This window comes from Salvelinus fontinalis, chromosome 8 (genome assembly GCF_029448725.1).
Source record: "Salvelinus fontinalis isolate EN_2023a chromosome 8, ASM2944872v1, whole genome shotgun sequence".
Lineage (NCBI taxonomy): Eukaryota > Metazoa > Chordata > Actinopteri > Salmoniformes > Salmonidae > Salvelinus > Salvelinus fontinalis.
In genome coordinates, this window is record NC_074672.1 from 5,665,884 (window position 1) to 5,685,378 (window position 19,495).

A 19,495-nucleotide genomic window follows, 5' to 3' on the forward strand; every position below is an offset into this window, starting at 1 on the left:
AAGCGTTTTATAGCAATTTATATCCGTTTAGTGCGATTTTGGGACATTTATTTTTGAAACGATGTGAATAGCCGGGCACGCTTTTCAGTTCATCCCGAACGCAGTTGGCATTTCCACATGGCAAGAGGACAGCTTTCCACCAAAAGACGATTACTCCCAAGAAAGGATCCTTTGCCCAAGATACTGATGGAAGAACAGCTCATAGTAGGACATTTTTATTATGATAAATCGTGTTTCTGTCGAAACATTTTAGTGGCTTAGGACGCCATGTTTTTTGACGTAGCTTCGCTTGGCGCAAACTGTATTGAAAAGTAAGGATAAATTAAAAAATGTAATTCCGCAATTGTATTAAGAATTAAATTGTCTATCAATCCCTGTCCACCCTATATTTTTTAGTCACGTTTATGAGTATTTATGTATAAGAGTAGATCACTGTCTAAGTGGCGCAAGGACATATCCTGACCAGCTGAGCTACATTTCACATTGTCTAACCATGATTTTGGTGGCTAAATATAAACGTTTTCGATCAAACTCTATATGGATTGTGTAATATGATGTTACAGGAGTGTCATCTGAAGAATTCTGAGAAGGTTAGTGAAAAAATTTATATATTTTTGGCGATGTTGACGTTATCGCTCACTTGGGCTAGAATCAATGCTGGGCTGCTATGTGCTATATGCTATGCTAATATAACGATTTATTGTGTTTTCGCTGTAAGACACTTAGAAAATCTGAAATATTGTCTGTATTCACAGGATCTGTGTCTTTCGATTCGTGTATGCTGTGTATTTTTACGAAATGTTTGATGATTAGTAAGTAGGTAAACACGTTGCTCTAAGTAGTTTTTCTATTCCATTTGTGACGGTGGGTGCAATTGTAACCTATGCCATCTACCTGAAATATGCACTTTTTTCTAACAAAACCTATCCCATACCATAAATATGTTATCAGACTGTCATCTGATGAGTTTTTTTGTTGGTTAGGGGCTATAAATATCTTAGTTTAGCCGAATTGGTGATGGCTACTGGTGTTGGTGGACAAATAAAAGATGGTGGATTATGCTAATGTGTTTTTAGGTAATAGATGTACATCTTTACATATTGTGTCTTCCCTGTAAAACATTTTAAAAATCGGACATGTTGACTGGATTCACAAGATCTGTGTCTTTCATTAGCTGTATTGGACTTTAATGTGTGAAAGTTAAATATTTTAAAAAAATATCTTTTTTGAATTTCGCGGCACTGGTTTTTCAGGGGGGGGGGGGGTGCCGCTAGCGGCACGCTGATCCTAGACAGGTTAACTGCACCTGTTTGAACTCGTTACCTGTATAAAAGACACCTGTCCACACACTCAATCAAACAAACTCCAACCTCTCCACAATGGCCAAGACCAGAGAGCTGTGTAAGGACATCAGGGATAAAATTGTAGACCTGCTCAAGGCTGGGATGGGCTACAGGACAATAGGCAAGCAGCTTGGTGAGAAGGCAACAACTGTTTGCGCAATTATTAGAAAATGGAAGAAGTTCAAGATGAAGGTCAATCACCCTCGGTCTGGGGCTCCATGCAAGATCTCACCTCGTGGGGCATCAATGATCATGAGGAAGGTGAGGGATCAGCCCAGATCAGCCCACCTGGTCAATGACCTGAAGAGAGCTGGGACCACAGTCTACGAGAGAACCATTAGTAACACACTACGCCGTCATGGATTAAAATCCTGCAGCGCACGCAAGGTCCCCCTGCTCAAGCCAGCGCATGTCCAGGCCCGTCTGAAGTTTGCCAATGACCATCTGGATCATCCAGAGGAGGAATGGGAGACGGTCATGTGGTCTGATGAGACAAAAATAGAGCTTTTTGGTCTAAACTCCACTCGCCGTGTTTGGAGGAAGAAGAAGAATGAGTACAACCCCAATAACACCATCCCAACCGTGAAGCATGGAGGTGGAAACAGCATTCTTTGGGGATGCTTTTCTGCAAAGGGGACAGGACGACTGCACCGTATTGAGGGGAGGATGGATGGGGCCATGTATCGCGAGATCTTGGCCAACAACCTCCTTCCCTCAGTAAGAGCATTGAAGATGGGTCGTGGCTGGGTCTTCCAGCATGACAACGACCCGAAACACACAGCCAGGGAAACTAAGGAGTGGCTCCGTAAGAAGCATCTCAAGGTCCTGGAGTGGCCTAGCCAGTCTCCAGACCTGAACCCAATAGAAAATCTTTGGAGGGAGCTGAAAGTCCGTATTGCCCAGCGACAGCCCCGAAACCTGAAGGATCTGGAGAAGGTCTGTATGGAGGAGTGGGCCAAAATCCCTGCTGCAGTGTGTGCAAACCTGGTCAAGAACTACAGGAAACGTATGATCTCTCTAATTGCAAACAAAGGTTTCTGTACCAAATATTAAGTTCTGCTTTTCTGATGTATCAAATACTTATGTCATGCAATAAAATGCAAATTAATTACTTAAAAATCATACAATGTGATTTTCAGGATTTTTGTTTTAGATTCCGTCTCACAGTTGAAGTCTACCTATGATTAAAAAAATTACAGACCTCTACATGCTTTGTAAGTAGGAAAACCTGCAAAATCGGCAGTGTATCAAATACTTGTTCTCCCCACTGTATGTGCTATGGCTTTTCAACCTCTGCCATATCGTGGATTCCGAGCTATTGTCGTAGCAGAATTAGTTAGGTAACATAAATAAATAAGATGTTTTATTTACTTTATACTTGTAATTAGAATGTCTTCTTTTGGACTATACTGTTGGCAGTTGCAGTTTCCTTTCTCCTCTAGGGAAAAATCACTTAGGGCCCAGAGAGGGGAGAGGTGAGGCTTGTCTTGTACATGTCTGGTAATATGCAGAATATCAGAAAGGGAGAAGTCAGGTTTGAACATTGTCTTCATAGGTGAATCATCTGTGAAACCATGTGAAGGGCTCCACTATGTCTGTACTCCAGTCAGTCCCTCCTTTTCCCATTAGGGGGAGGAGTATGGCAGTGTCTGGAACCATTGTATTACCCCTCTGATGTTGCATGAATCTTGACCTAGTATATGGCCTAGAGGTTCACTCCCCTTAGTGAGCTTCTCCGGGAGTGGGGAGAAGAGGGGGTGTATTTGAGATGGGGGTATCTAGAATTGACAATTGATATATGCCATTGGATGAGGTAATGTTTTGGTACTAGGAAGTACCAAGAACGAGAAGTAGAACCTTGTCTAAGAGACCAAACTGAACGATAATTTATTATTAATGCTATCTGGCTATGGGATACTCCTTTCAAGTAAAAGGCCCTTTGTGAAGTTCCTAAGATCTGTGGTTCGTCATGTGAGTTGAGAGGGGTGAATCTTGGCTATAAAAGATACTAAGTATTCTTTTGTAAGCACTCTCAGAGAATTCATGTATATACACTGAATTGATCTGAGAGTCAAAGGGCTATGGTGAAGCTCATATAATTAAAGATGGAGTTTAAAATATAACTCTGACTTGTGTGTGTGGTTTGTAAACTCTCCTCATTTAGTAATACAGGAAATTACCACGACACTATCTAATAGAACTGAAAGGATTTTCTTTAATGGAAGCTTCTCTAATGTCAAATATGTAAGGTGTGGTGTACCGCAGGGCAGCTCTCTAGGCCCTTTACTCTTTTCTATTTTTACCAATGACCTGCCACAGGCATTAACTTATGGCTGCAATCCCGTTAACGGGATGATATGACAACAGCCAGTGAAAGTGCAGGGCGCCAAATTCAAACAACAGAAATCTCATAATTAAAATTCCTCAAACATACATGTGTCTTATACCATTTAAAAGTAATCTGGTTGTTAATCCCACCAAAGTGTCCGATTTCAAATAGGTTTTTCAGCGAAAGCACCACAAACGATTATGTTAGGTCACTGCAAAATCAGACAATTATTTTTCCAGCCAAAGACAGGAGTCACAAAAAGCAGAAATAGAGATAAAATGAATCAGAGCCACGTCAAATAACATAAATACTCATCATAAACATTGATGAAAGATACATGTTTTACATAGAATTAAAGATACACTTGTTCTTAATGCAACCGCTGTGTCAGATTTCAAAAAGCTTTACGCCAAAAGCCCAATATTCAATAATCTGAGAACAGCGTTCAGCCACAAAAGCAAGCCATACAGTTACCCGCCAAATTGTGCAGTCAACAAAATAGATAAAAAGCATTATAAATCTTCACTTTGCTGATCTTTGTCGGATGCACTCCCAGGACTCGCACTTCCACAAGAAATGTTTGTTTTGTTCGGTAATGTCCATTTATGTCCGAATAGCTATTTTTGTGGCGTGCTTGGTAAATAAATCCAATGTCAGGAAGCGCGTTCACTAAAAGCTGACAATGTCCAAAAGTTCCGTAACAGTCAGAAACATGTCAAACGATATATTGAATCAATCTTTAGAATGTTTTTAACATAAATCTTGAATAACGTTCCAACCGGAGAATTACATTGACTTCAGATGAGCGATGGAATCGGAGCTCCCTCTCATGTGAACGCGCATGGTCAGGTCATGGCAGACCTGACTAATTTCCCCCCTCATTCGGCCCCCCTTCACAGTAGAGTCATCAGACAAGGTTCTACAGACTGTTGACATCTAGTGGAAGCCGTAGGAAGTGCAAACTCATCCATATCTCGCTGTGAATTCAATAGGATCTTGGTTGAAAATCGACCAGCCTCAGAATTCCCACTTCCTGGTTGGATTTTTCCTCAGGTTTTTGCCTGCCATATGAGTTCTGTTATACTCACAGACATCATTTAAACAGTTTTAGAAACGTCAGTGTTTTCTATCCAATACAAATAATACTATGCATATATTAGCAACTGGGACCGAGGAGCAGGCAGTTTACTATGGGCACATTTGTGCACCTTTCATCCAAGCTACTCAATACTGCCCCTGCAGCCATAAGAAGTTAAACAAAGCATGTGTGTCCATGTATAGTGATGATTCAACCATATATGCATCAGCAACCACAGCTAATGAAGTCACTGAAACCCTTTACAAAGAGTTGCAGTCTGTTTTGGAATGGGTGGCCAGTAATAAACTGGTCCTGAACATCTCTAAAAGTAAACGCTTTGTATTTGGTTCAAATCATTCCTTAAGTTCTAGACCTCAGCTGAATATGGTAATGAATGGTGTGGCTGTTGAACAAGTTGAGGGGACTAAGCTACTTGGCATTCCCTTTAGATTGGAAACTGTCATGGTCAAAACATATAGATTCAATGGTTGTAAAGATGGGGAGAGGTCTAGATTTAATAAAGACACCAACCTCCAGAAAGCAAGTTCTGCAGGCTCTAGTTTAGTCTAATCTTGATTATTGTCCAGTCGTGTGGTCCTGTGCCGCAAGGAAAGACCTAGTTAAGCTGCAGCTGGCCCAGAACAGATCGGCACGATTTGCAATCAGAGGGCTAATATAAATACTATGCATGCCAGTCTCTCTTGACTAAGAGTTGAGGAGAGACTGACTGCATCACTTTTTCTTTTTATAAAACATTGTTGAAAATCCCAAATTGTTTGCATAGTCAATTTACACACAGCTCTGACGCACACACTTATCCCACCAGATATGCCACCAGACATGCCACCAGGGGTCTTTTCACAGTCTGCAAATCCTGAACGAATCCAAGAAAGCATACCGTTTTATATAGAGCCTATAAAGTAGTTGCTGCTTTTGCAACAGCTAATGGCGGTCTTAATAAAATACCAAATACCCTCCACTGGACATTATTCTATTGGATGATTCAATGAAGATTGTAAGTCTGAACCGGACCGATACAATACAGCAGTAACATTAATAGAAACTATACTTGTCAGTTGGTAATACTGTAACAAATATTCAAAGTATTCCCATGCATAATAGAGAAATACACTACATGGCCAAAAGTATGTGGGCGCCTGCTCGTTGAACATCTCATTCCAAAATCATGGGCATTAATATGGAGTTGGACCCCCCCCCCCCCTTTTGCTGCTATCATAGTCTCTACTCTTCTGGGAAGGCTTTCCACTAGATGTTGGAGCATTGCTGCGGGGACTTGCTTCCATTCAGCAACAACCGCATTAGTGAGGTCGGGCACTGATGTTGGGAGAATAGGCCTGGCTCGCAGTCGGCGTTCCAGTTTATCCCAAAGGTGTTTGATGGTGTGGAGGTCAGGTCTCTGTGCAGGCCAGTCAAGTTCTTCCACACCAATCTCGACAACCATTTCTGTATGGACCTTGATTTGTGCAGGTAGTGTTCAAACCCAGATTTGTCCGTCCGACTGCCAGATGGTGACGTGTGATTCATCACTCCAGTGAACATGTTTCCTCTGCTCCAGTGTCCAATAGCGGGGAGCTTTACACCACTCCAGCCGACGCTTGGCATTGCGCATGGTGATCTTTAGGTTTATGTGCGAATGCTCGGCCATAGAAACCCATTTCATGAAGCTCCGGATGAACAGTTCTTGTGCTGACGTTTCAGAGGCAGTTTGAAGCTTGGTAGTGAGTGTTGCAACCAAGGACAGATGATTTTTTTACGCACTACGTGCTTCAGCACTCCGCTGTCCCGTTCTGTGGCTGAGCTGTTGTTGCACCACTTCACAATAACGGCACTTACAGTTGACCGGACAGCTCTGGCAGGGCAGAAATTGGACAAACTAACTTGTTGGCAAGGTGGCATACTGTGTCATGTTGAAAGTCATTAAGCTCTTCAGTAAGGCCATTCTACTGCCAATGTTTGTATGGAGATTGCATGGCTGTGTGCTCGCTTGTATACACCTGTCAGCAACTGGTGTGACTGAAATAGCCTAATCCACACATTTGAAGTGTCCACATACTTTTGACCATTTTGTGTATGTGATCGTATACAAATGCAAGCAAGGATTGAAATTATTGTTTTAGTCAAATATTAAATATGTTTTCAGTCTACACATTATTTGTGATTATGTTCCTTCCCGGGGCTGAATCTGGTCCCTGCCATATTGGGTCTTGGGATTTAAGCATAAATAGCACTTTATTTTCGCACGCAAACCTGAATTCAATTTCATGTTCAAATGTGTCGGGTGTCTAAAGTTCTGATTTGATGCATCACATTAATTTCTCCTTTGACACCAATGCCTGATTTGCAAGGTTAGTCAGAATTCCCAAGTTGTGATTGACTGACTGTTTAATCAAAATTGGATTCCGTGGTGAGAAATTGTCTTGTGCCGCTAGATAGCATATTTGTGACACTCTTCTCTTGTTCATAGGAGCCTGTATATTGAAGCATGGAAGAGGACCTGAAAACACTGGATGATCCTGCTGAAAGCCATGACGACATGGAGGCTGAGGAAGAAAAGGAATCGGCAAAGGACCACACCGGCCAGAAGTTAGATCAATTTCCTGGGTTGCCATGTAGTGACCAATGTGACCCTGATGAAACATCTGTTGAAGAGTCAGGTAGTCGCAAGACAGCCAGAAAAGCATCCAAGTCCCCATGTAAAATACAGCAAGGTGCAGTCTTCTCTGGGAAAATACTTAGCTTTGGGTGTTCAGAGTGTAAGGGTGATGCTACCTACAGCCCCAATGATCTCCTCAAACATTTTCAGGGGGCTCACAAGGGGACTCTGCCGACATATCCATGTGACTTGTGTGGCTTTGTTACAAATGAGTTCCCTGCACTTCAGCGCCATCGGATCGGGCACAGGAACACTTTAGTCACATGCGAGATCTGTAATAATGATGTACAGTACTCTCTCCTCCTGCTCACTAGACACTATATCATGTCTCACAGCCAAAATGGCCACTTTCACTGCGAAAAATGTGAGTTTTCAACAGTTGACGCAGGGACATTTGTGCAGCACATCCATCATCACAATGAGAGCTGGCTCAAATGTGTGAAATGTCAACATGTGAGCTCTAGCCGAGGTGAGCACCAGAGGCACCTAAAACTCCACTCGGGTACCTTCCCCTTCACGTGTCAGGTCTGTGGATATGGGGCAGCACGGAGAGAATACCTCACAAAGCACATGGTAACTGTCCATGGTGAGGAGGCAGGCAAGAAAAATATATGGAGAGCAACGGAGGACAGCAACAATACCCTGGCAAACTCCTCTTCAGGATTAAAACTCCTGCTGAAGAAAAGCCCTGCTGCAGGTGGTCAATCTAAGGAATCCCAGTGGATGTCCAAACTGAATTCTCTTCCTGGAGTAGGTTTACTTGACCAAAATGGAAGGTTGTTGAACCCAGAGAAAACATTGGAGGAAACCCAACAGTTCCTTGACAGGGCTGTGGGTGTGAAAAAGGACTGTAAGAAGCGGGTCAAAGGGACTCTTAAGAATGAGCAGCAATGTGACTCCCAGGCTGTATCATCTATAACACCACCTAAGTCCCAGGAAAGTGATGACAGTTATGGGGCTGACACCCTAAGCCCGAACAACTCCAATGGACTAACTGTTCTCATGGTCAAAAATAAAATCTCTATTCCACCTAACTGTACTACAAAAGTAATGGGGTTCAAAATGGTTGACGGCAAAAAGCATTTAGTTCTCAAAGTTATACCAACAGCAAAACCTGAGTCCTCTGCAGAAAATAAAATGTCATGTAGAGCTCAAGAGAGAGGCTGCCCAATTATAGACGCTACCTCCGATGGAAATCAATGCTCAGATTCGGCTGAAAATTGGGAAAATTCAAGTACTATCTTCCCTTACATGACAGTTCTAAGCCCCTCTGGAACTGATCGAGATGCTGCAATTTCAGTTCAAGTGAAACCCGAGGAAGAGGACATTAGCATTGAGGAGACGTTGCCCATACTGGAGAAACTAGCACAGAAAGCAAAACACCCAGAGCAGCAGAGGAATGGTGAACAACATAAGTTTCAGGATGAACAGATTCCTTCTTTGGCAGTTTCTCCAATGACCAAAGAGTCAGATCACTCCACGATTCAGAACGGTCAACTGAATAACAATACGTCATCAATTGCTAAGCAGCCGAATGATTCTGAGTTGGGAGACAAAATGTCTGCTTATTCAAGCCCTAATGTGACTGCTGTGGAGGTCGTTCCAGCCAAAATGCTCACAGATAAGACCATGCCCTCTGAATCAGCTTATGAGACCATGCTTCCCAAACTAGTCTCTGAAGAAACTATCAGCATGCTTAGAGTTGGTGACCTGAATACAGCTACAGCTGATAAGATCAGTCACCCCATCACTGAAAATTCCCCTGTGCCCAATGGAGAGACGTTACCCTCCAATGACAAACCTAAGAAGACTGCCTCGGAACCCATGACTGGCGACATCCTACCTTCTGATGATACCATTGAAAAAAATCATTCAATTATCAAGGAGATGGTTCCTTCTGATTTTACTGCCAATAAGATGAATTCCTGTGTAGCGACGAAGACTAAAACTGAAACTTTATCCCCAGATCTGATGCCCCTACTGGAGTCACACCCAGCTGAATCGGACAACTCCAAAGAGACTGATACTAATGCTGAAAATCTTAATTCTCCCAACCAAGAGGTGTTCAGTTTTCATAATTACTCAAAGGAAACATCAAGCATTTCCTCCAACTCAACACAACCTTGTGAACATCCATCAGAGCTTTCGACAGAGGATGAAAGTGTTTGGATGACAGAGTCACCTGAATGGAGCTTGACATTGGCTGCATCCCCCCAACCTCCAGATGAGGGAAATGGGGACGTGGAGTCTGCAGAAGAGACTGAGACTGCAATGGAAAGAGTGTCAGACAGTGACATTGAGGTTGATGAGTGCATAGCTACTGTAGACCTGGCCACCCCAGTGGCAGCTGAGAGAGATAATCATGGACACTCTGGGTCTAAACACCAAGTCCAAACTACAGTAAAAACGGAGGAGGAGAGTGTTCCTGTGTCAGAAAGGGCAACAGGGAGCATAAATAGTTTGGCCGTGTTGGGTCGCATACTGGAGGAGCATTCAGATGCTATCATTAGCCACCAGCTTGAGAAGGATAGAATAGGCTGCTCATCTGCTAGCCATGATTCTGTCAAGCCACCTAAGACTATGCTAAGGATCCTTAAAACGACAGAGGGAAAGCAACAAATGTTCTTACAGACTGCAGAGAACCAGTTTGCTGGGCCTGTGCAGCTCCAAGGCAACGCAGGGTTCAAGCTGATAACCAAATCCTCTGCTCCTCAGATCAATGTGTCCTATGTTAAGCCAGGAATTGAAATACAGAATCACACCACCGGGTTGGCACTCACCCTCAATGGTGGAAGGTTCAGCATTCTAGGACATACTGTAGGTGCTAGTGAAAAAGGTGCAATGCCGTTATCTGCTATTCAGCCTGGAGCTAGTACTAGTGCAAGCCACTACCTAGTCAACAGCACAGCTTTTAAAAGAAATATGCTGTTGTCAGACGCAGCACATAGTTCTCCTGGAGAAAATACCATAAAGTCACTGCAGACTTGTTACTTAGTCCAGAGGCCAGTCCCTGTAACCCAGCCCCCCCACAATGCAGGTAGCAAATTAGCAAGCTCAATGTCTCAATCTCCACTCATGTCCCGTCCAGTTCTAGCAATGTCTGCGAACTCGGTGAACAAATTAACTGCATTGCACACTGGGCGACAAGCCTTCTTGGTTAGATATATCTCTCCAGCTAAGTCAGGGATGCTTCTGAATAGTCCTGATGGGAAGTCTGTGAACCAGAAAGGTCAACCTAATGAAAATCGAGGAAATAAAGTTGTTTATAAGATCGTCAGAACTGCCAATGGTAGCACGTTTCTTGCTGGTGCTGCACACTCCTCTGCCAACAAGCCCATTTATCTGGCCACAAATTCCACACAGATGCCCTGTTTTCTGATGTCATCAAATAATGTCTCTACTGCAGGGCAGAAATTGGTACCCATACAAAATGCCTCCCACAAACCTGTCATAGCTTCCAAGCTCTCAAATCTTCTGTCCCCCCAATCCAACATGCAAGGTAGGGTCAGGCAGCAAGTGGGCATAGATGGTCTGAATAAATCCCCCCTTACCCCAAGTCGCCAGCTAAGTCAAAGGAAGAGGCACAGGAAAGCATTGTTTGATGAACTCCCAGAGCACTTGCCTAAAGTGAAGAGGCTCAAGGCGGTAACTGAGAAAGGGGCTCCCTCGCTCTGGGTGCCTGTACCCAAAGATGCAGAGAGGACTCTGAGACTGTACCCATTCAGTTCACTACAGGAGATTAAATGCCCTCGACGAAATCAGCCGGTAGTGGTTCTCAACCATCCCGATGCCGACATTCCTGAAGTGGCCAGTATCATGAGGTCTGCTAACAAGTACAAAGGTGCTGTTTCCAAGGTGGCACTGTCCCAAAAAACGGTTCAAGCTCTCTCTGAACTCAGCCCGACTGGACTTCTGGGGAAAAGCGCCAAGGTGAAATGTCCCTCGTCACAAAGCTGTGGGTCGAGACTTCGGCCTTCAGAAAGCAGAGTCCGGGAGCGATTTCTGTTAAAACTGAAGTTTAAAAAAATGAGCAGGAAAAAGTACGAGGTGGTGAAGTCCTTATCTAGATGTGCAGAGAGGTCATCAATGTTCGCCTGTTGGTTTTGTGGTCGACTCTTCAACAACCAAGAGGAGTGGATAGGCCACGGCCAACGGCATCTCATGGAGGCAACCAGAGACTGGAATAAGCCGTTTTAAAGCTGTCACATAGCCCCTGGATGGGCCAAAATACCATCCTATAGTGGCACAAATGGAGAGATTAAAGTTGTATATTTTTCAAATGACTCATCAGTATACTTTATTCTTACAGCAGTTTCTATTCCCATAAATGCCCTAATAGCTATGTTTGAATCACCGTTTTTGAGGCTGATGTGTGGTACAACCTGAAACCTTTTAGTATGTATAGATATTCTAATATGTTTATGTAAGTATGACTTAAACTCGTTTGTACAGATGGAATTGAACTGTGAAAACTTGGCACACTGTAATGGAGTATATTTGAGGGAGCACTGTTAGATTTTTTTTGTATTCAGAAATGTACCAAATTCCTCAGGTGATTTCATATTCTCTGATTCAACTAATCTGCTTTGTAACATACAGTTGAAGTTGGAAGTTTAAATACACTTAGGTTGGAGTCATTAACTTGTTTTCAACCACTCCACACATTTCTTGTAAACAAACTATAGTTTTGGCAAGTCGGTTAGGACATCTACTTTGTGCATGACACAAGTAATTTTTCCAACAATTGTTTACAGACAGATTATTTCACTAATAATTCACTGTATCACAATTCCAGTGGGTCAGAAGTTTACATACACTAAGCTGACTGTGCCTTTAAACAGCTTGGAAAATAAAATTCCATAAAATTCTGTCATGACTTTAGAAGCTTCTGATAGGCTAATTGACATAATTTGAGTCAATTGGAGGTGTACCTGTGGATGTATTTGAAGGCCTACCTTAAAACTCAGTGTCTCTTTGCTTGACATCATGGGAACATCAAAAGAAATCAGCTAAGACCTCAGAAAAAATTTGTAGACCTCCACATGTCTGGTTGATCCTTGGGAGCAATTTCCAAATGCCTGACGGTACCACGTTTATCTGTACTAACAATAGTACGCAAGAATAAACACCATGGGACCATGCAGCCGTCATACCGCTCAGGAAGGAGACGCGTTCTGTCTCCTAGAGAAGAACGTACTTTGGTGCAAAAAGTGCAAATCAATCCCAGAACAACAGCAAAGGACCTTGTGAAGATGCTGGGGGAAACAAGTACGAAAGTATCTATATCCACAGTATAGATATACAGCACAGTCCTATATCGACATAACCTGAAAGGCCGCTCAGCAAGGAAGAAGCCACTGCTCCACCATAAAGCCAGACTACGGTTTGCAATTGCACATGGGGACAAAGATCGTACTTTTTGGAGAAACGTTCTCTGATCTGATGAAACAAAAATAGAACTGTTTGGTCATAATTACCATCGTTATGTTTTTGATTGATAAGGCTTGCAAGTCGAAGAACACCATCCCTACTGTGAAGCACGGGGGTGGCAGCATCATGTTGTGGGGGTGCTTTGCTGCTGGAGCACTTCACAAAATGGATGGCATCATGAGGAAGAAAAATGTATGTGGATATATTGAAGCAACATCTCAAGACATCAGTCAGGAAGTTAAAGCTTGGGCACAAATTGGTCTTCCAAATGGACAATGACCCCAAGCATACTTCCAATGTTTTGGCAAAATGGCTTAAGGACAACAAAGTCAAGGTATTGGAGTAGCCATCACAAAGCCCTGACCTCAATCCTATAGAAAATGTGTGGGCAGAACTGAAAAAGCGTGTGCGAGCAAGAGGCCTACAAACCTGACTCGGTTACACCAGCTCTGTCAGGAGGAATGGGCCAAAATTCACCCAACTTATTGTGGGAAGCTTGTGGAAGGCTACCTGAAATGTTTGACCCAAGTTAAACATTTTAAAGGCAATGCTACCAAATACTAATTGAGTGTATGTAAACTTCTGACCCACTGCAAATGTGATGAAAGAAATAAAAGCTGAAATAAATAATTCTCTACTATTATTCTGACATTTCACTTTCTTAAAATAAAGTGGTGATCTTAACTAACCTTAACAGGGAATTTTTACTTGGATTAAATGTATTTGGATAAGGTGTTTGTAAACTTCCGACTTCAAGAAATTATTTTTACATTTATCGTCTTTTCATAGGTTTGAGAGAACATTGTGATAATTTGTGTTTTGATTCCCTTCATTTTGTTATTCATGTTTTATTCACATATTATTGTTTTTTATGTTCAGAAATAGTTGTGAAGAATTAGTTTTACAGGAATACAAATGGGTCGTCCTTGTGGATTATTTTTTTTTTCAGCAGTTACATACAGTACTTCCTATATACATCCCGGTTTGTTTCACTATTTTACCTGTTTTTATTTCTGGGGTGACAGATGTTTTAGCTTCTTTTACGATAACACAACCCCATTTGTCTATCTTAATTGTCATTGCTTGACTTTAGCATTAGTCATAACATAGTTATGTTGATTTTAGCTCTCGTAACTGTCATTTGTTTCCACATCTGTGCTCAGTACGCAAAAATATCTCAACTGATAAATTATTGCATGAGTGATACTTTATGAGAATTTTTGCACATTTAGTACTGTTTAGCGGGCAGGAAAATGTTCCCCATGATCAAAGCCGTACTAGTAGTTGAAAATTAATAGGCATACAAAATAATATCATATGGCTTCATGAAAGACTGGTGAAACAGCATGCACAAAATAAGACTAAACCACAGTTTAAGCATCAACCACACCAGCAGATTAGCTACTTTCCTTGTACATTTCATTCAAGTTTGTGTTTCTGATCTTATGCTAATTGAACACCTTATTTCCAATGTCCCAATACATTTGTTTTGTAGTAGTAGAGTGAGTTCTGTTAACACTTTCTTTGAACCATATATAATCTGTTTTATTTGACAAAATGTCACTTGTTACAGACTAGCCCCCTCCCCCTTGACACCACAATACCTCTGAACTCAACGACCAAATAATTGTTATTCTCTTAAGTTTTATGGAATTCTCCTTTTATTAGGAAAAAATGTTTTTTTCAGTTTTAATATCCCTGTCAGACAGGTTGCCGGGATCTTTTTACCTGAGAATAAAGTGCCTAAACTGTTGTGCACCAGGTTGACACTATTGTACTGTATTCACCTCCTTGTGGTTCTCTCTTCTCAAATAAATGTAAGTACTTTGGAAAATAACTAATGTCTTGTGTTTTGCTAATATTTAGTTTTGTTGTGTCTTTGGGCACAGGAACACAGATTAATAGATTCATCTATTTGATTAATAAAAATATTCAGAAATGTAAGATTTGACTAATTTAAACAAATAAAAATCCTCAGGACACTCATCGTCTCTTCCTGTTGTATGCGGAAAAGCTTGGTTTTGTTTGTTTGGAAAGTTTGTTTAATAGAATATTGGGAAGTTCTTGATAGCTACCTAGCTTCTTATGTTGGATCCCGCAACGCAGTTGGCATCAGTTGCTGGGACTGCTTGTATCTTTCCAGTGATCCTGCCGACCAAGGACGGGTCTGAGGAGCTATTTGGCGTTGCAGCTAGCCTAGCTGCTAGCTAACTGGACATCAAGCTAGCAAGGTGTTCCTGAACGGAGCCTGTGATGCGGTTAGCCATTGTGGCTGGGACTGTGGATTGTCCCAGGTTTGTGGCTGTCTAGATCTCTGCTGTTTGTTGTTTTCCATCTTTCCCGTGACCTGCCCTGTCTGGAACTGTGAGGAGTAACAGCCTAACATGCGTTGCTAGCTACCATGACAAAGACCGAAGCCGGCGGGAGTACTGTTGAGGACAGTGGTGTCTCTGTATCACACGTGAAGGATCTTTTAAACAAACAAAAAGAGACCTATAAGCAGTTGTTACAACCACAAGAAAATTGTTTCAAGTGTTTTGTCCAAATACTGGTATATTCTAATAATAAAAGAATGGACGACCTGACCAGAGAAGTCCAGGACCTGAAGAACAGTTTGCAGTTCTCCCAGGGTCAGCTCGATGAGTTGAAACAGGATAACGGCAAGATGACAGCAAATCTGTAAGTCATTGAGAGAGGACATCAGTTCTGTGTGTGTGAATCGATGATAACAATGACCGATAAATCAGGGACAATCAAGGCGGAATAACATGTTTGTGGATGGAATTGCAGAATCTCCACATGAGTCCTGGACTGAGTCTGAGGATAAAGTGAGGGAAATGATCTCTGAGAAATTGAAGATGGGCCACAGGAAGATTGAGGTGGAGCGTGCCCACAGGACTGGAAAACTCACCACCAGCCCAGGTGATAGGCCCAGGCCAATAGTGGTCAAGTTCCTGAGGTTCAAGGACAAGGTAGCTGTTCTGAAAAGAGCCAATAACTTGAGAGGAATGTATATCTTCCTCAACGAGGACTATCCTGAAGCTGTGCCAGAAGAGGAAAGAACTGATCCCAGTCATGAAAGCTGCCAGAGCGCATGGGGACATTGCGTACATCCGCTATGACAGGTTCATTGTCCACCCTCCCTCCCAGAAGCCTGAAAGGGATGAGAGAGCCAAGCCTATGGGTTCGTAGCTTCAACTGCGCAACACACACCAATTTATTGATGGACTGCTGAATGTATATATATTTTTTATCTTGCTTTGTTTTCTCATTTCCATATTATGTCTATCTATGATAAGCTACACAGGAAAGGGCTGAAAATAGCCCATATTAATATGTAGCCTTAGAAATATGGTTAATGAAATCAATAACTTGTTAACATCAGATAACATTCATATATTAGCCATTTCTGAGAATCACTTAGATAATGAATTTGATACATCAGTAGCAATACAAGGATATAACATTTATAGAAGAGACAGAAATGCTTACGGGGGAGGTGTTGCTCTATATATTCATAGCCATATCCCTGTAATGCCTAAAAAAGGTCTTATGTCAAGTGTTATTTAAATGTTGTGCCAAGTAAACCTACAACCACATCTAAAGCCTTTTCTTTTGGGGTGTTGCTATAAGCCACCAAGTGCTAACAGTCCGTTTCTAAATAATGTGTGAAATGCTTGATAGTGTATGTGATGTAAACAGAGAGGTCTACTTTCTTGGGGACCTGAATATTGACTGGTTTTCATCAAGCTGTCTGCTCAAGAGGAAGCTTCTTACTGTAACCAGTGCCTGTAATCTGGTTCAGGATATTAATCAACCTACCAGGGTGTTTCTAAACACTACAGTAACAAGATCATCCACATGTATCGATCACATTTTTACTAATGCTGTAGAACTTTATTCTAAAGCTATATCCGTACCCATTGCTTCTTCCAATTATTGTTAAACATGCAGCATGACAAGAAACTGACTGTTAGAAATGTTAAGGCTCCATGGATTTATGAGGAATTGAACAACTGTGTGGTTGAAAAAGATGGGGCAAAAGGAGTGGCTAATAAGTCTGGCTGCACATCTGACTTCAAATTGAGAAACGATATGACTAAACTCAACAAAAAGAAGAAGAAACTGTATTATGAAGACAAGAACAATGATATAAATAATGATGGAACAAAAACGTATAAAGGGAAAGCCAGCCACATAGCGGACACCGACATCTCGCTCCCAGATGAGCTGCAATGCCTTCAGAAAGTATTGATTTATTCCACATTTTGTGTTACAGCCTTAGTTCAAAATGTATTAAATATAATTTTTTTCCACATACCTACACATAATACCACATATGACAAAGTGAAGAAAAAATGTTATTTTTTGAAAAATACAGGAATATCTCACTTACATAAATACTCACACCCGTGAGTCAATACATGTTTTGCCTGCTGCGCGCATGCGCCATCGTGCGCTATCGTGCATAAATGTATTTTGCCCCCCCACACCAAACGCGATCACGACACGCAGGTTAAAATATCAAAACAAACTCTGAACCAATGACATTAATTTGGGGACAGGTTGAAAAGCATTAAACATGTATGGTATTTTAGCTAGTTAGCTTGCTTTCTATCACCCACGTGGGTATAACCAATGAGGAGATGGCACGTGGGTACCTGCTTCTATAAACCAATGAGGAGATGGCACGTGGATACCCGCTTCTATAAACCAATTAGGAGATGGGAGAGGCAGGACTTGCAGCGCGATCTGCGTCAGAAATAGGAACGACATCTATTTTAGCCCTTGGTGTCGCAGACGCTCGTTGGTGCGTGCAAGCAGTGCGGGTGCAATAATTGAATAACATGGGTTTCTAAATTTATTTTGAAACCCAATTTATTTTGCGACGCTTAGGCTATTGTCCTGCTGAAAAGTGAATTTGTCTCGCAGTGTCGTTTGGATTGCAGGTAGAACCATTTTTTCCTCTAGGATGTTTCCTGTGCTTAGCTCTATTCCATTTATTTTTATCCTAAAAAACTCCCTAGTACTTGCTGATGACAAGCATACCCATAACATGATGTAGCCACCACCATGCTTGAAAATATGAAGTTGGTACTCAGGGAAGTGATGTTGTGTTGCATTTGCCCCAAACATAACGGTTTCTATTTAAGACATAACGTTCATTTCTTTGCCACATTTTTAGCAGTTTTACTTTAGCGCCTTATTGCAAACAGGATGCATGTTTTGGAATACACAGGCTTCTTCTTTTCACTCTGTCAGTTAGGTTAGTATTGTGGACTAACCACAATGTTGTTGATCCATCATCAGTTTTCTCCTATCACAGCCATTAAAGATGCATTATCCAGAAATCACTCCACCATTTCCTGGTTTGCTAAAAATCTAATAGTTTGTCTAATTTCAGTTCGTGACAAAACAAACAAGTATAGTGTAGAGAATCAACATACCATCTAAACCGATGTGAAATATATTTCCCATAACAAAAAGTATAGTATTTTCAGCTGTTTGAAGCTGGTGTAAAAAAAGAAAAAATGAAATTCAAGAACGGAAGCATCTAAAATCAAATGAAATGTTTTGGTCACATACACATACAGTTGAAGTCGGAAGTTTACATACAGCTTAGCCAAATACATCTAAACTCTGTTTTTCACAATTCTTGACATTTAATCCTCGTAAAAATTCGCTGTTTTATGTCAGTTAGGATCACCACTTTATTTTAATAATGTGAAATGTCAGAATGATAGTAGAGAGTGATTTATTTCAGCTTTTATTTCTTTCATCACATTCCCAGTGGGTCAGAAGTTTACATACACTCAATTAGTATTTGGTAGCATTGCCTTTAAATTTGTTTAACTTGGGTCAAACGTTTCGGGTAGCCTTCCACAAGCTTCCCACAATAAGTTGGGTGAATTTTGGCCCATTCCTTCTGACAGAGCTGGTGTAACTGAGTCAGGTTTGTAGGCCTCCTTGCTCGCACACGCTTTTTCAGTTCTGCCCACACATTTTCTATAGGATTGAGGTCAGGGCTTTGTGATGGCCACTCCAATACCTTGACTTTGTTGTCCTTAAGCCATTTTTCCACAACATTGGAGGTATGCTTGGGGTCACTGTCCATTTGGAAGACCCATTTGCAACCAAGCTTTAACTTCCTGACTGATGTCTTGAGATGTTGCTTCAATATATCCACATCATTTTCCTCATGATGCAATCTATTTTGTGAAGTGCACCAGTCCCTCCTGCAGCAAAGCACCCCCACAACATGATGCTGCCACCCCCGTGCTTCATGGTTGGGATGGTGTTCTTCCGCTTCCCCCTTTTTACTCCAAACATAACGATGGTCATTATGGCAAAACAGTTATATTTTTGTTTCATCATACCAGAGGACATTTCTCCGAAAAGTACAATCTTTATCCCCATGTGCAGTTGCAAACTGTAGTCTGGCTTTTTTAATTGCGGTTTTGGAGCAGTAGCTTCTTCCTTGCTGAGTGGCCTTTCAGGTTATGTCGATATCGGACTCGTTTTACTGTGGATATAGATACTTTTGTACCTGCTTCCTCCAGCATATTCCCAAGGTCCTTTGATGTTGTTCTGGGATTTATTTGCACTTTTCGCTTTGAACCCCCGTGTCCATAGGCCTTGGA

General features: G+C 41.7%; 1 protein-coding gene across 2 annotated transcripts in view; it reads left to right on the forward strand.

The window, feature by feature from the left end:
- The window catches only part of LOC129860420 (zinc finger protein 518A-like), a 37,269-nt gene extending 22,578 nt beyond the window's left edge, over nt 1–14,691 (forward strand). For both annotated transcript variants that reach the window (XM_055930807.1, XM_055930808.1), the window contains one exon: nt 7,236–14,691. In XM_055930807.1, the coding sequence (XP_055786782.1) occupies nt 7,254–11,621 (4,368 nt within the window). In that variant the 5' untranslated portion in view covers nt 7,236–7,253 and the 3' untranslated portion in view covers nt 11,622–14,691. The remainder of the gene's footprint in view (nt 1–7,235) is intronic.
- Nucleotides 14,692–19,495: the final 4,804 nt, after the last annotated feature.